The sequence below is a fragment of the Pelophylax lessonae genome, assembly GCF_965119305.1.
Source record: "Pelophylax lessonae genome assembly, chromosome: 4".
Classification (NCBI taxonomy): domain Eukaryota; kingdom Metazoa; phylum Chordata; class Amphibia; order Anura; family Ranidae; genus Pelophylax; species Pelophylax lessonae.
This window is the reverse complement of record NC_138771.1, coordinates 76099658-76117510: the sequence shown is the minus strand read 5'-3', so window position 1 is coordinate 76117510 and position 17853 is coordinate 76099658. Positions and strand designations below refer to the sequence as shown.

The 17853-nt window shown below is 43.1% G+C and overlaps 1 protein-coding gene across 1 annotated transcript in view; it reads right to left on the bottom strand.

Annotated features, from left to right (window-relative positions):
• Nucleotides 1-12048: 12048 nt before the first annotated feature.
• Nucleotides 12049-17853, bottom strand: part of WHAMM (WASP homolog associated with actin, golgi membranes and microtubules) — a 79311-nt gene continuing 73506 nt past the window's right edge. Inside the window, exon 10 of the mRNA XM_082254026.1 lies at nucleotides 12049-12781. Within this exon, the coding sequence (XP_082110152.1) occupies nucleotides 12504-12781 (278 nt within the window). The 3' untranslated portion in view covers nucleotides 12049-12503. The remainder of the gene's footprint in view (nucleotides 12782-17853) is intronic.

Here is a 17853-nt window from a genome sequence, read left to right as displayed (position 1 = left end):
TTTCTGTCCGTGGAGCTCCTTTCTCACTGTCATTTGCCATACCACTGTGTATTTGGCTTACAAGTATTGAAATCTCCCTTGGAAACCCATATATATATCAACATATTGCTTTAAGTCTATCTTGTATAGACCCAACTTGATTAGCACATACTCTTTGCGGCCATAGTCAATTGAAGGCCTTTTTCTCATTCACCTAGGCCCATCCTTTTGGTCTCACGTCCTGGATTCCACAGAGGTCTTACATATCTGTCTGAGCTCTGGTGTTTTGTGGACCATTGAGAAAGGCATTTGGACCGAAACGCGTCTAGTCCGATCCAGACACCTCAGACCCTCCTGGTTCCAAGACGTATCTATGACCTTGTTTTTATCATATACTTTATATGTGATTATGTATAATTTATCTTTATCAGATGTGTAATAAAATTTATATATTTTCATACTCAAGTCCTGATTCTTGCCGTTGAAAGTCCCAATCCTCAGGGGTTATTTTTGTTCCATATTCATTAGGGATGTTGGCAAGATCCCAGGTTTAAAACACAGAATTCGAATTTATCTTTTCTTTTTATCAGCAGTTTGGACTCTTCTACTGTCCAGGTTCCCTGGGCACAGAGCTTCCCCAAAACCCTGCCCCAGCCCGACAGGCTGGTGTTCGTGGTTACCACCGTCCAAAACACCGGGAGGAAGGACTTGCCCTGGCATACTGCTGGAGAATGAAGCCACCACAACAGAGCAGATTTTGTGTTGCGGCTCAACCGAATCAAATTGTCCAAGGACTTTGGCTCCTTGTTACATTTGACAAGAATCTCCCTTTGCAAAGGTCTGGTATGGATCTGAGCAAATGGAACCGCCTCGAAGGTCGATACCATCAGACCCAAGGCCCACATGCAAGTTTGCAGAGAGGAAAGATTGTTTGCCAACAACAACCGGATCGCCCCTGCAACTTCTGCAGCTTGTCCGGGGGGAGAAAGACCCTCGCCAAAACTGAATCCAGAGTCAGGCACAGATAATCCATTCTCAAGGAAGGTACCCTTTAAGAACTTCACCCATTCAGTCAGTCGTCTGTGATACCATAACATTCACAAATATTGGTTTCAATATGGAACCCACTAGCACGTGTAGATGGTGGGATAGAGACTTCACCCGTCTATCCACAGGATCCGCGAAGGCCAGGATTCTTCCACTGGAACAACAGTAGACATATTCAGCCCGGAAACCGGTTGATCCACCTTGGTGGCACGGTCCACCTAGTGGAAACTGCATCTGCCAAAGGATAACGGCATTTAAAGTGCTTAGGCACCACCAGCATGTGCTTGATGCACCACCATTGTTAATTGACAATATCATCAAAAAGTTCCAGGCAAGAAAACACCTTGCCCAATTTTCAGGATTTTCAGGAACCAAAAGACATCTGCGATCCCGACGCTGTAGATTCATCTGCCAATTTAAAGTTTCCCGCACTGAAACTATAAGTGCTTCCACCAATGCGCGTTCCTGCGTGGCAGCGGACGAGGACAGGTCCTCTACACCATCAGAATGCGAAGACACACCGACCCCTCAGGGTGGGGTGCGCCTGCGACGGCCATATCTGCCTCAGAATCTGAGGAAACTACCGAGGGAGGCGAAGGCAGAGTGCATTTGCGGCTAGCAACACTTTTACATACAAAATCTATCTTTGACACCAGGCTTTCCAAGACTGCTGTAATCGCAGAGACGGGCTGCAACCCAGAAGGTTCCGCAGACATTCCTAGGGGGGTCTGTAGGTGAAATAGTACCCTGGGACTCCATTTTACATGAAAAGATTTTAGATGAAAATAGTGCAGTGTCCCTTTAAAAGTCGCTAAATCGCAATCCCACCGCTAAATTAGCGGCATACCTAGTCCCAATCCAAAACAATCTGATAGAGTGGATGAGAAAAACCTACAGGGGACCCCAGAAACTTTACCAAACCATCCAGGAGACTGCCAGTACGTTCTTGTGAAACAGAAAGTAAAATGATCTGCCACAGGAAATGACAAGCACAGCCTGTCATAGCTAGATTTTTGTGTTACATGCCGTTTGCCTGTCCAGCATTGTGGACTACAAGTAAATGGCTGCCCCATGCATTCCTATGGGGAACTAACAAAAAATGGCTGCCCATGCATTTCAATGGGAGAAAAGAAAGCATGAATCTACAGCAAAATGGCGGTCCCCACGGCGTGCCATGCAGTCTCCCAGACCCCCAGAGGGGGTCCCAGACAAGAGGCATCAGAGGGTCCCAAGGAAGGGACCCCACCAGGACAAGACCACCCCCGCAGAAAAACGCTGCTGCGGCCACAATCTTTCCACCCCCCCGGAGGTAGGAACTGCTAAGGGTAGGGAAAAATACTTGGAGGGGGTAGGTCTAACATCCCAGAGGCCAGGGGAGCCCCGAGGGTCTGACTATTCCAGGGAGGGGGCCCATGTCCACCCTGAGACCGCCAGAGGTTGGGGGGGACAGTATTACTCACCATACCATCACGGTACCAGGTGGGTGCCACACTGAACAGTCCACCTCCCACCCGGGGTGGGGTGCTGCCAGCCAGGGGGTACGCTGCGACTCAGGGCATTCCATGTCGATCGCGTCCCAGTGAGATTTGTCCACTCGCAGGCTCGTCCCCATCCATCGGGGCTCTGTCGTGGCGAGGCCTAGTTCTGGACTATAACCTGTTCGTGCTCGCTGGCCAGGCTGGGAGACCATAAGGATCTAGAATATACAGTCTGAAACCCAGCCGGCTGTTGCTTGTAGTACTCCAGGAACTCTAACTAGTGAAAAATAAAATCACAAAATAACATTTCCCTATTAATAGAGAAGACCGAAGTCCCAGCAGGGACTTCTCTTCTCGTCTTTTCATCTATTTTGGAGGGACATCCAGTTCTTGGTAATGTCACTGTTGTGCCAGATTTTCTCCACGTGATGATGACTGTCTTCACTGTGTTCCATGGTATATCCAATGTCCTGGAAATTCTTTTGTAACCTTTTCCTGACTGATACCTTTTAACGAGATCCCTCTGATACTTTGGGAGCTCTCTGCGGACCATGGCTTTTGCGGTAGCATGTCTGTACTCCTATTTAACATGAGTTTGAGTTGCTTAATTCTAATCACATCTACATCCCCAGTTATAAGAGGGTGTGAATACTTATGCACCCACATTATTTTAGTTATTTAAATTTTAATCCCCCCCCCTAAAGGATTTCAGTTTGTTTTCAACTGAGTTGTACAGTTTATAGGTCACATTAACGGGGGAAAAAGTTCTGAAATTATTTATCTTTGTCTCATTTTTTTACATCACAGAAACTTTACATTTTAACAGGGGTGTTTAGACTTTTTATATTAACTGTGTGTGTTTATCTATCTATATATATATATATATATATATATATATATATATATATATATATATATACACACACACACACAGTGCCTTGCAAAAGTATTCACCCCTCTTGGCATTTTTCGTGTTTTGTTGCCTCACCACCTGGATTGTTTGAGGATTTGCATCATTTAATTTACAGAACATGCCCACAACTTGGAAGATGTTTTTCTTTTTTCAGAAAAAGTCAAAGTCAAGTCTCTATGAGCTTGAGCACTGGGATTTTTGCCCATTCCTCCTTGCAAAACTGCTCCAGCTCCTTCAGGTTGGATAGTTTGCGCTTGTGAACAGCAATCGTCAAGTCTGACCACAGATTTTCTATTGGATTGAGGTCTGGACTTTGACTTGGCCATTCCAACACGTTTACATGTTTGCCCTTAAACCACTCAAGTGTTGCTTTAGCAGTGTGTTTGGGGTCATTGTCCTGCTGGAAGGTTGAACTTTCGTCCTAGCCTCTGTTTAAGAATATCACCGTATTTAGCACCATCCATCTTTCCCTCAATGCTGATCAGTTTCCCAGTCCCGGGTGCTGAAAAACATCCCCACAGGATGATGCTGGCACCACCATGTTTCACTGTGGGGATGGGGTTCTTTGGGTGAGGTGATGTGTTGGGTTTGCGCCAGACATAGCATTTACTTTGATGCCCGAAAAGTTCAATTTTAGTCTCCGCAGACCACAGCACCTTGCTCTATACATTTTGGGATTCTCTCACATACCTTTTCACAAATTTAAAATGTGCCATTTTGATTTTTGCTGAAAGCAATGGCTTTCTTCTGGCCACTCTGCCATAAAGCCCAACTCTATGGCGCGTACAGCTTATTGTCGTCCTATGTACAGATACTCCAGTCTCTGCTGTGGAACTCTGCAGCTCCTCCAGGGTTACCTTAGGTCTTCTGTGCTGCCTCTCTGATTAATGCCCTCCTTGTCTGGTCTGTGAGATTTGGTGGGCGGCCATCTCTTGGCAGGTTTGCTGTTGTGCCATGTTCTTTCCATTTGGTTATGATAGATTTGATGGTGCTCCTGGCTATCATCAAAGATTTGGATATTTTTTTTATAACCTATAACCTAACCCTGACTTGTTCCTTGGTCTTCATGGCAGTGTTTGGTTAGTGGTGCCTCTTGCTGAGGTGTTGCAGCCTCTGGGGCCTTTCAAAAAAGGTGTGTATATGTAATGACAGATCATGTAACACTTAGATAGCACACAGGTGGACGTCATTTCACTAATTATGTGACTTCTGAAGGTAACTGGTTGCACCAGAGCTTTTTATGGGATTCATAACAATGGGAGTGAATACATACGCACATGCCAATTTTCTGGTTTCTATTTCTAAAAAATAGTTTTATGTATTTATTTTTCTCATGTCACTTCACCAACTTAGACTATTGTGTTCTGATCCATCACATAAAATTCAGATTAACAAAGCATTGATCTTAAGGCTGTAATGTAACAAAATAGGTAAAAATTCAAGGGGGTGAATACTTTTGCAAGGCACTGTGTGTATATATATATATATATATATATATATGTATGTATATATAAAAATGAATGGGTAGCTCTACCTGTGACGTATGCGTGCAAACATGCCTCCCAAGAAACAGTAGCAGTTGTCCAAGAAAACCAATTTCAATAGAATTCCTAGATTAGACAGTATGGGGGGGTCCGCAGAGTGCACAGCGTCTAAATATAACACACCATCATCTTATACAGAGAAGCAGTCTTATCCACCCACACATCTATGGAATAATGCACATAGCAACAGTATAGGGAGGTGACACACCGATTGCATGCGATGCTTCCTGAACATATCATTAAGCTTTCTCTTAGTAGTAGTATTAATAGTGGCATTTTCAGTATTTCATGACAGGTAATACCTATTAGGTGCGCTAAATATTTTACAGTTGTCCCAGTTAGCCTGATCATTTCAGTGGATTTACATGACAAAGGCTGACAGCAGGTTTAAAGGCTTTTATTAGCATTACAGATTTTTTTTTGCAATACTATAGACTCCTCTGGACTGCGTAAGCAACCAGTGACATTTATTGTTAGGAGCCATATTTGGCAATCCAGGCATTTCACCCACAGTTCTTTTTTTTCATTAAAAGTTCACATATTGAATATAAGTTATTAAATCAAAAGAGAAATATATTTAAATAAAACAAGCCTTGTGTGTGCGGACTTTTCAGTTTTACCGATAAATCTTTCAATGTAAATGACCTGCTTTTTGTGTCTCAATGTTCAGCTCTGCCCCGATAGTCTCCTAGGCAGATGAAATCTGACGATGGTAATTAGAGCTCAAAAGGGGAAGCCGTGCCTATTTGCCTCCTCTCCCCCTCTACTGCCACATTTGGCACCTTTCGAAGGGGGGGGGGGGGAGCGGGTACCTGTTTTTGACAGGTACCTGCTTCCACTTCCAGCCGGTCTTGCTGCAGCAAAGTCACCAGGACGTTCGGTTCCCCACCTCCTTCCCCCGTCGGGCCATTCACAAAGCGCAGCGCAATTTGTTCCCTTACAAGAACTGCGGAAGCACCTGAGAGCTGATTGAAAAATTGGCTGGGGTGCCGACATTGCGGGTTCCCTGGACAGGTAGGAGTCCTAATAATAAAAGTCAGCTGTATTTGTAGCTGCAGACTTTATTTTTTTTCTGCAGGAGCCTGGAGCTCCTCTTTTAGTTAATGGGGACGATCCTTGCTGCTTCATTCAGCAGTACATTAATACGAGTTTAACTTAAAGTGGTTGTAAAGGCTGAAGGATTTTTACCTTCATACATTCTATGCATAAAGGTAAAAAACCTTCTGTGTGCTGCTCCCCCCACAGCCCCCCTAATACCTGAACCCCAATAACAGTCAGTGAGCCAATGGGGAGAGAGCAGGGGCGGGGCCAAGCCAGGGCTCTATGTGTCTTATGGACGCATAGACCGGGGCTCAGGAGTGAGCATGCACCAGTGCCCCCAGAGCAATGGCTTGCTATTGGGGGCACTGGTCAAGGGGAAGGAGCCAGGAGCACCAGTGGGGGACCTGAGAAGAGGAGGATCGGGGCTGCTCTGTGCAAAAACCAGTACACATAGCAAGTAACTATAACATGTTTGTTATTTAAAAAAACTAGGAACAAAAAAAAAAAAAAAAAACTTCATTATCATTTGAAGTCTAAATTTATATATTGTATAATTCAAAGCTGAGAAAAACCTTCGTCAACAGACACAGAGAAAAAAAAAAAGCGAAGACAAGTATCCCTATAACTCATAAAACCTTAGAAGGTGGATAACGCCCCCGCAAAAAAAAGATGTTTTAGGGTTTGGTTACGGTGGTGTGTTTTGATCCGCTTTTAATAATGGGTCGAAAAGTGTAAAACTGGACACACACTAGTAGATTTTGAAAAGAATGGTTGTACCGAAATCCCCAGTACATTTGATGACTTGACAAACATTGTTAGAAGAAAATTACATTTTGAAAAAAGATTTAACATTCCATTCCATTTTGGAAAAAAAAAAGAAACCCACATACAGTTACAACTTGCTTTAGAAAAGGTTTCCATTCTGCTCCTTCAAGATTTCTCATCACTGCGGTCAAAAACGATTGTCAATCTTCGCTAGAGGGGGAGCCAATCAGCGGGTCCGGCGGACACGATGCCTGCGGGGCACCCGCGATCGCTTCCCATGGAGACAGAACGGCGGTCTGCCGATGTAAACAAGGCAGACTGCTGTTCTGTCAGTGATGAACACAGGAAACACCTTCTATCCTATTTAGGAACACCGGTGTCTCTGTTCGTCCAGTGAGTAAACCCCCCCCCCCCACACATTTAGAAAGCACCCCCTAGGCACACATATACCCCTTTGATCGCCCCTGGTGTTAACCCCTTCCCTGCCAGTGTCATTAGTACAGTAACAGTGCATATTTTTAGCACTGATTACTGTAGTAATGTCATTAGTCCCCTTCACAGTGTCAGTTAGGTGCCCAATCTGTCCCCACAATGTCGCAGTCACATTAAAAAAATCGCTGATCGCCGCCATTACTAGTAAAACATAAATAAAAATGACATACATCTTTCTCCCAGTTTGTAGAAGCTATAATTTTTGCGCAAACCAATCAATATACACTTATTGGGATTTTTTTACCAAAAATAAATTAGATTTTTTTAAATGTATTTATTTTTTTAATTGGGGAGGTTTTACAGCAGAAAGTTAAAAATAATTATTTTTTTTTTATAGCGCAAAAAATAAAAACCGCAGAGGTGATCAAATACCACCAAAAGAAAGCTCTATTTATGGGAAAAAAGGACATCAATTTTATTTGGGTACATCATCGCACGACCACGCAATTGTCAGTTAAAATAACGCAGTGCCGTGTCGCAAAAAATGGCCTGGTCATTAGGGGGAAAATCTTCTAGTCCTTAAGTGGTTATAAAAATATGCAAATAAATTATACTAGCGAATGGACAGCTTGAAATGTAATACAGTTGCTCAAGTCATTGAATGTTATTAATTACCTTTCCTTTTCAGTCTACAGCACTGTAATTTCCTGTAAAACCCAATGCAATATGGCCACCTGGATGTGTTCCAATATGGCCACCTGGATGTGTTCCAATATGGCCACCTGGAGGTGTTCCAATATGGCCACCTGGAGGTGCTCTGTATACAGATGGTGTACAGAACGCCCCCTAGAAACATAATTTCCTGCTTGTGTGATTGGCTCACTGATTTTCCCAGAAGTCTGCACTAAGATACAAGTCAGATTTTTGGCATCCCCTGCAACAAGAATATAACTTTTGGTGAGATACTCCCAATAGGAAATCGTGCCTTAAGTGGGGTACACACTATAAGAAAATCTGGCAAACAATCCTCCGATTTTATTTGTTGTTTCACGGCAGGTCGAAACTGAGGAAGGAAATACAAAAATTCTCGTAGGACTTTTTTTTGTTTTTATTATTTCTGATCATGCAGTTTTTCGTTTCAGATTTTTTTGTTTGAAAATGGTACACAATAAAACAAAAATTGTTTGTTCTGTTCCCGTACGAGAAAAATATGTCCCTTCAGAATTTTCATTTGGAAAGTCTGAACCGGCTGTCAAAAGTTGTGTACACAATATCAGAAAATTGTATGATTATTCCACGGACAAAAATGTTTGCCCGATTTTATAGTGTGTATGAGCCTTAAAAGGGATGCAGACCCTTCCAATTTCCTCATCTAAAGGTGCAGCAGCTGATTGATAGTTAAAAACACTCCCATACAGATCCACTTAGCACATAGACACATGTAGGAATCTGCAACAAAGTTTCGTAAAATTCCATCAATTTACATAGATCACCCAGAGGGGAATGTTTTTTTTTTCTCAACAAAAGTGAAGTTACTCTTTAAGGATATTTGGATTCATCTGGCTGAACACCTGCAGGGATCAGATCATTTCAATGTAAAACAAAGGTACAAATTTCCAACTCTACGATATTTCTCAATTATCTGGTAGAATTAAATGTCCAGGACTCCAGGTTGTGTGGACAGCACTGATTCAGTGACATACACATTTATCATCTATAACTGTCCAACTTGGAGAATGGTGGATGGTGGAGGGTCTTTGCACCCACTGGTTGGGCAGGATCAGGCTGAAGGAGATACAGTGGCTGCTTTATTCTATAGGGCCATGTTATTTATCTGTGTATGCAGTATGAATTCAGCACCGTCTGTATATCATGGGTGTTGTTTAGACCTGAGCAGCTTTTTTACTTTTATTGTATCCCGCAAATCTGGCTCTATAGTTCTGAGACTGTTTACCCCTTTGGTAATATTGTATATGTATATTAGGTGAAATAGGTCTCATTCATAGTAGATAAATGCAGTAGTAGTTACCTGGGAAGTATACACAACTTAGTGGTTTCGCAGATCACTGCTTCCTGCGTTTAGATACTACTGCGTTAAAAGCTAAATATAAAAATTTGAGAACAAGTCTCTTCTGCAATAAAGAACACTTGCATGCTTTCTCACAATCCTCAGCAGAATGTACACTGAGATGTGCATGTGCAGCTCAGTTTACATTCCGGCACACTGCCAGTGTGCTGGGGTGACTGCACTCATGCACGGGAGTGAGGTCATCCTGCGCCGGCCAATTTCAATGGCAAACGACTGGAACACGGAAGAATTCAGGGAGAAGATGCCAGTGCTGGTAAGGGATCTTGTGGCCACCTAAATATTGGAACTAAGGTAAGGAATCGTGCCTTCAGTTCCGCTTTAAATGAAGTTTAGTCCGTTACATACAATTATCTGTGTTTAGAGAGTCTAATTGGATTCTGGATGATCAGAATTCTTTTTTTTTTCTCCAAAATGCAGCTAAACTGACCACACCGAAACACAGGTGTGCCTGGCACTATTGAAAAATGACTACATGTATTTAAAAAACGTCCTCTAAATAAGAACAGGTTTGACAGTGCCAGTGTGAATAAGCCCTAAAAGGATATACGAAGTTCACTTTTCATAACATGTTACATCCGTATTCAAGGTGTAACATAAGTTCCAAATCAGCAGCCCCACCTCCCCAAGCCCACGTTGTGACAGCGGGCGAGGGATCTTCTGCTTGCACTCGCTGTCACAACCACTTAAGCCCCGGAAGATTTTACCCCCTTCCTGACCAGGGCCTATTTTGCAATTCGGCACTGCGTGACTTTAACGGACAATTGCGCGGTCGTGCGACGCTGTACCTTAACGAATTTGGCGTCCTTTTTTTCCCACAAACAGAGCTTTCTTTTGGTGGTATTTGATCACCTGTGCGATTTTTTGATCATGCGCTATAAACAAAAAAAGAGCGTAAATTTTGCAAAAATAATATTTTTCACATTTTTTTATATGAAATTCCCCCCCAAAAAAATTTAAAAATCAAAATTTTTTAACATTTTAGGCCAATTTTTTTTTTTACCATATGTTTAAAAAAAAAAAAAATCGCAAAAAGCGTATTTTGATTGGTTTGCGCAAAAGTTATTGCGTTTACTAACAAAGGGAAAGATTGTCATTTTTGTTGTTTTTTTTTTAACGCGTAATGGCGGCGATCTGCGATTTTTTTTGCGGGACTGCGACATTGGGGCGGACAGATCGGACCCTTGACTGACATTTTTGACACTTTTGGGGTTACCAGTGACATTTCTACAGTAATCAGTGCTATATATATGCACTGTTACTGTAAAAATTACACTGGCAGTGAAGGAGTTAACTGTATTGGAGAGGGAGGGGTTAAGTGTGTCCTAGGGGCATGCTTCTAACTGTGATTGGCTGTAGCTGTGTGTGTAAGAACAGTGATCAACGGTCCTACATAGTAGAACCGTTTGATCATCATTCTTACACAGGGAGAACTGACAGGCGGCTCTGTTTACATTAGCCGCCTGCCTTTCTCCCGCTGTCACGGACGATCGCGGACCCGATGGCGGACATCGGGTCCGCCAGGCACACGCGCGGGGGGGGGTCTGTGACCAAGCGGGAGCGCGCCTCCGGCGGCGCGCACTCGCTCCCCACACCCTTACAGGCTAGCAACATGGATCTACGTCGCTCTGCCTGTAAGGGGCTGACTGCCGACGTAAATAGTCGTGCTGCATTTGGCAAGTGGTTAAAAGAGTGCAGCTAAGCATAGCTGTGTCATTCATTGACAGAGTTCTGTGGATGAGAGAACTACAGCTGTCAACCATTGCAGCCAATGAATTACAGAGAGCGCTGGTGAGCACTCTAATAGTTAATTGATCTTCCCGCCATTCATTAACTGCCTGCCCATACGAAGTATGAGAAGACAGCTGAACTGACAGTCTGCAGGAGCCTGACACTGCACCATGTTTTTTTAAGGTGAATTTCGTCTTTAAATGATCCCAATACAATAACAATGCTACAGACAAAGTTTCTGACCTTAGGCAGAATCTGTATAATTTAAAATACTAAAAAGTTTATGTAAATACATTCTGAATATGAAAGTCCGAAGTTAAGGATTGGCCTGAGAGGGATAACTGACAGTTGTCCAACTTAAACAATTCATTGCATTATGTGCAAATCAGGAATTCCTGTCTTAAATACAGAGTGAGCGTATAAATATATAGCAGTGTGCAGTGTGTTAACTGTGACACTGACTGAATTAAGAGATTCCAAAAAAGCTCGAACATCTACAGATCCCAACCAGAAAGCAGCGCAAGTGCAAAAACATGTGGGATGTGGGCAAATATAAAACTGCAGGCTTCGGTCATTAGTCTAGTTAAAAATAAAGCAAGTCTATACTGGGCTGAATTACGTAAAATACAGAGGTCATGTTATATATGATAGACACAAAGACTATATGCCATATAGCCATGTTGAGGGCCTTTGTTCACATGGGTGCCATCCTTTTCTGCCCTGAATCCGTAGCTGATCGCTTTTCAGAGAGCACTTGACAGGTGGCTGAAAACGACGGACCATGGCATCGCAATGGTGTACATCGCACATGGCTGTGCCGTGGCCCCATTCACTTGAATAGATCACATTTAGCAGTGGTAGTGCCCGCCCAACGCAACAGGGGGGTTTAATTTTTGCCACATCATATATACAGCCTTGAGCGGCTACATGTTCTTCTTTAGGTAGAAGGGTGGTAAAAGCACCTGTTTTTACTGCCACTTGGCCGTACTGCTGTGCATTTAAGTAATTAAATATATTTTTTAAAAAAACAAAACGATAAGCAGTGGGTTTGATTCTGCTTAGAGTGCCCATAGACATCAAATGGTGGTCAGAAAATAGGAAACTATCAAAAAGACAAATTATCAATTCTTGTCCCCAACAATACTTCAGGTATATGAACTAAAAGTTCCCTGTAGCACTCTTATGTCAGAAATAACAGGGACATGGTCTTGTCTGCCCCAGGCTATGGTGGTTCATAGACCAGTTGGTATCTGGTACTGCCAGAATTGCTGGTGTCAAAAAAAGGCATCTAATGGAACTTTTACATGCTGATAAACTAAAAATCTGCACAACTGCAAGCTTGTAATGTTTGGCATCCATCCAGTTCCAGTAATGCTAGGCTTGCTTGAATGTTATAGACATAGCGATAACCAATCAACTAGCTATTTTGCTCCAGTGCTTTGAGACGTAGTGTTAGATTAAAATACACTGTTCATTATTTATGAATATTAAGCATCCCAGTCACCACTCATATATTCACTTCTCTCCTCATCATCGGAGTCAGCTGATGCTTTCTTCATCCTTTGCATGGCTTCTTTAATATTTCGCTCTAGTTCATTTTCTGGATCTTTGATCGCAGGTTGTTGGTGTACTTTCCGGAGCTTTACTCCTTGTCGGATGGCTGTTAGTATACTGTCTCTTACATCGATCGAGGTTTGTGGTTGCTCCACTCTTCGTAGATGACTTTCACCTCTTTTTAATGATGCCAATACTTCTTCCATGGAACCTACAAAAACAATCAAACATGTTCAGAGACATCTCATGTTTCATCTGCTGCTCATTCTGTCTTTAAAACTGTAAAATTACCTTACTGACTGGCTATCAAGTGTCCTTCTACAGACTACTGAAGGGGTCACTCATTTATTGGTGGAGATCTGAGCTTACACCCTTCTGTAAATTACTTTTAATCAAAGGTCACGATCGAACAACAAACATTACCTTACCGGAAAAGTCCAAAGCTACCTTACATGACCATACCTATATGTCTTTACAGCTTTGCCTATGTTTAAAGGGAATCTGTCAAGATAGAAGTATAGGAACTGCCATTGCTACCTGTTTTTTAAAACATATTCTTCAGAGCTGACCTTTTTTCTTAGGGCTCTTTCACACGGGCGATCCGATCAGATCCGCCTGTCAGTTTTTTAGGCGGATTTGATCAGATCCTCCATGCAGCTCTATGGGGCAGCGGATGTCAGCGGAGACACTCCGCTGACACCCACTGCCATCCGCATCCGATCCTGTCCGTGAAATCTGGACGGATGGAAACCCTATTTTTCCATCCGTTCAGGGATTGCATTGGATCGGAGTGGACAGGCGGTCTGCTCTCATCCGATCCCCCATAGAGAGCAGCGGGAGCTGCGACACCTCCCTCTCCACACTGCAAGCAGAGACGGAGCTGTCATCCGCCGGCTCAGCGGGGATCGGCGGATCAATCCCCGCTGAGCAGCACGGATCCGCCTACGGAGGCGGATCTATGTGAAAGAGCCCTTACATCAATAGCAAGCCATCGGCCTGGAACAAACATACGCATAGAAGATGCCCTACCATCTGGCCTGAACATGCTTGTGACACACCAAGTAGTAAAGAAAGGATCAGGAAAACAGCCATAGACATCTCTCTCCTATAAACAAGGTAGCAATTACAGCTCCCATACATCTGGCCTAAAACAATATCATAAAAAAAGCAATTTCCTTTTTTGGTTGATAGAAATTTAAAAGAAAAGTACAGACTTAAAAAAAGCCAAAACATTTATACTCACCTAGGTGGATTAAGCATCGAACCAATGCTGCATTTTTCCCCCTGCCAGTTCTGCAGTAAGAACTGAGTGATCAAACACCACTGATCATTCAGTTCTCCCCTCCACTCTGAGCAGAGAGCCATGACTGTCAGTCTCCGGTGATCTGCTCTGTGTCTCCAGCGCTCACTGGAGCAATGGGCTGTGGAGGGGGGTTGGGGGGTTGGCTCAGGTTCTTGGCGGATTGCTGAGAGGCTGAGCCAGCTGCCGGTCCAGGCTTCTGGGTGGATACTAACCATATGGTCAGGATCTTTCCTGAGCCTTTAGCCCGCTGTCAGCTGAAAACAGTTCATGGGAGTACAGAACAAACTGCACTCCTGTGACCTACAAGAGAAGTATAATCAAGATAGCTTTGGAAATACTTCTTTAAAACAATGGACCACACTCAGGGATTCATGAGATATCTGTATTTGGGTTTATTTCCCCTGGTCTTCACAGCAGATTTCACCTTTAGAAGGAGTTCCCACTCACTTTTGTGCAGGAACACTGAAAAACGCCCAAGTGGTCAAGGACAGAGTTTTAACCGCTTGCCGACCGCCGCACGACTATTTACTGCGGAGGTCAGCCCCTCACAGGCAGAGCGACGTAGTACTACGTCGCTAGCCTGTGAGGGTCTAGGGAGCGAGCGCGCGCTCCCGTGCGGTCACGGACCCCCCCGCGCGATCGTCGGTGCAGAGGGAGAAAGGCAGGCGGCTGATGTAAACAAGCCGCCTGTCATTCTCCCCTGTGTAGGAATAGTGATTATACGGTTCGACTATGTAGGACCGTTGATCACTGTTCCTACACCTCAAGCCACGGCCAATCACAGTTATAATCACGCCCCTAGGGACACACATAACCCCTCCCTCTAAAAAAAAGTTAACCCCTTCACTGCCAGTGTAATTTTACAGTAACAGTGCATATGTATAACACTGATTACTGTAGAAATGTCACTGGTAACCCCAAAAGTGTCAAAAATGTCAGTCAAGGGTCCAATCTGTCTGCCGCAATGTCGCAGTACCGCGAAAGAAAAAAAAAAAAAAAAAAAAAAAAATCGCAGATCGCCGCCATTACGCGTTAAGAAAAAAAAACAACAAAAATGACAAAAATCTTTCCCTTTGTTAGTAAACGCGATAACTTTTGTGCAAACCAATCAAAATACGCTTTTTGCGATTTTTTTTAACCAAACATATGTAGCATAAAACAAATTGGCCGAAAATGTTAAAAAAATTTTGATTTTTAAATTTTTTTTTGGGGGGAATTTCATATAAAAAAAATTTGAAAAATATTGTTATTTTTGCATGATCAAAAAATCGCACAGGTGATCAAATACCACCAAAAGAAAGCTGTTTGTGGGAAAAAAAGGACGTCAAATTCGTTTAGGTACAGCGTCGCACGACCACGCAATTGTCCGTTAAATTCATGCAGTGCCGAATTGCAAAATAGGGCCTGGTCAGGAAAGGGGTAAAATCTTCCGGGGCTTAAGTGGTTAAATATCACAGGGAGATGCCAGACTTCACCTACAACTAAATATCTTTCTTTGGGTGGACTGATCCTTCACATGATTAATCCACCCAAAACTTATATTTCAGAATTGTGCAGACATTGGCAGGTTACATACTGTTCACCTTTTTTAGGGGCTCTGACAACAAGATTTTCACCCATTAAATTTGGGAGCCGTCTCCTGAGCCAATTTCTAATTCATTATTGAGACTGACAGGAAAGTGAAGCTCCATGTGAGGGGAAACAGTAATTACATGGCAAGATTGACTTAAGCTAAAAAAAAAAAAAGACTGACTTAAGCTGGCCGCTCACTGATCGAGATTCTGGAGACTGACTGAATTTTGATCAGTGTGTGGGCTCCCCCGCTTGTCAGAAGTTGGCTGTTTAAATGACTTCTGTCAAACGGGACGTATAGAAAATTTTACAACGACCAACTAATCAACTGCACCTCCCTATCAGTGTATTCTGACATTAGTGGAGGCTGCTGGCAGAATACAATATCCTATCGGTGGGATTCCTCTGTCCCCCTCATTTGTGCGAATGGAGGAATCTATTTTTCACTAACAGTGTATGTCCAACTTAACCACTTCAGCTCTGAAAGATTTACCCCCCTTCATGACAGGCCATTTTTTGCGATATGGCACTGCAATACTTTAACTGACAACTGCACGGTCATGCGACACTGTGCCACTTTGTGGTATTTGATCACCTCTGTGTCTGGCCCGACAACGGCCGACAATTTTGAAAAAATTTTTTACTTTCTGCTATAAAACATATCCAATTAAAAAACATGTAAAAAATCAAATTTCTTTATCAATTTAGGCAAATATGTAATATTTATTCTGCTACATATTTTTGGTAAAAAAAAAAAATCCCAATAAGCGTATATTGATTGGTTTGCATAAAAGATTTAGCGTCTACAAACTATGGGAAATATTTCAAATGTGAAATCTGAAGAAAGCATATTCTTCTATAGTGTGGTTTTGTCTCAATTAAAAGTACTTACAAGTGTAATTTCTGTCTGCTGCTTCCTTAACCACTTAAGCCCCAGCCCTATTTCGGACACTTTTTGTTTACAAGTTAAAATCAGTATTTTTTCCTAGAAAACTACTTAGAACCCCCAAACATTATATATATTTTTTAGCAAAGACTCTGGAGAATAAAATGTCGGTCATTGCAATATTTTTTGTCACGCGGTATTTGCGCAGCAGTCTTTAAAACGCCATTTTTTTGGAAAATGTACAAAAAAATCACATTTCACTGCATTTAAAAAATACTAAACAGTAAAGTTAGCCCATTCTTTTTGTATATTGTGAAAGATGATGTCACGCCGAGTAAATAGATACCCAACATGTTACGGTTTAAAATTGTGCACACCCGTGGAATGGCGACAAACTACGGTCAATAGAAATCTCAATAGGCGACGCTTTATAATTTTTTAACGGTTACCACGGTTTTAACGGTTAAATTATTGCTCACGTTCTGGCGATCGCGGCAATACCTCACATGTGTGGTTTGAACAGTGATTTAATTTGCGGCTTGACTTCCGTATACGATTTCTTTCGTGCGCGAGCTAACGGTGACGGGGGCGGCTAAAATTTTTTTTTCCCATTTATTTTATTTTTTAACTTTATCACAGGTTTTTTAAAAAAAATAAAAAATCTGATCACTTTTATTGCTGTCACAAGCAATGTAAACATCCCTTGTGACACCAATATGCAGTGACAGGTACTCTTTCTGGAGGGATCGAGGGTCTAAAAGACCCTCGACCCCTCCACTACACTTCCATGTATGCAAAATGCCAAAAACGGCATTTTTGCATACAGTCGTTTTTTAAATCTGCCGCCTTTTGCAGCAGAGTAACCGGAAGTGACGTCATGGACGCCACCTCTGGGTTACGTCATCAGAGACCCGATCGAAGCCGCTTGGTGGGACGGGAGGCCCGGGCAAAGTCTGGGAAGGCGGCGAAAGGGGGGGGGGGGCGTCCCCTCCTGCTCGCCGACCGTCGGCTCTAAACCACAGTACCGGGATGGTGCCTCTAGCTAGAGGCATCATCCTGGTATAACCCCGCAAAGTCTGCCGACGTAGCCCTACGTCACTTTGCGGTAAGTGGTTAAGACACAACCCCCCCGCCCCACATTGTCTCATAATGAAACATGCACAGCTGAGGCTGTCAATCACCTGCAGCATGCTGGGTGGGGGGGGGGGGGGTTCAGCTGTGGGGCAGTCTCCGGGGATTGCTTGGTGTCAGCATTGACTGTCAGAAGTGATTCATGGACATAGCAGAGGGAGGAGAGAGCAGACAGAAATCTCACGAGATTCTTTGGATTGAGACAAACACACACTATAGAAGGATATACTTTCTTCATTTTTCATTTCAAGGCTTTTCAACCACTTTAAGTCTCAGTTTTGTGTGGCTGACTCTTCAGTGTACTTTTTACTAAAGCCCCGTACACACCTAGCGATTGTCGGCCGCAAATATTCGGCGGCCGACCGATCGGCCGATTGTAGGCTTGTTAGTA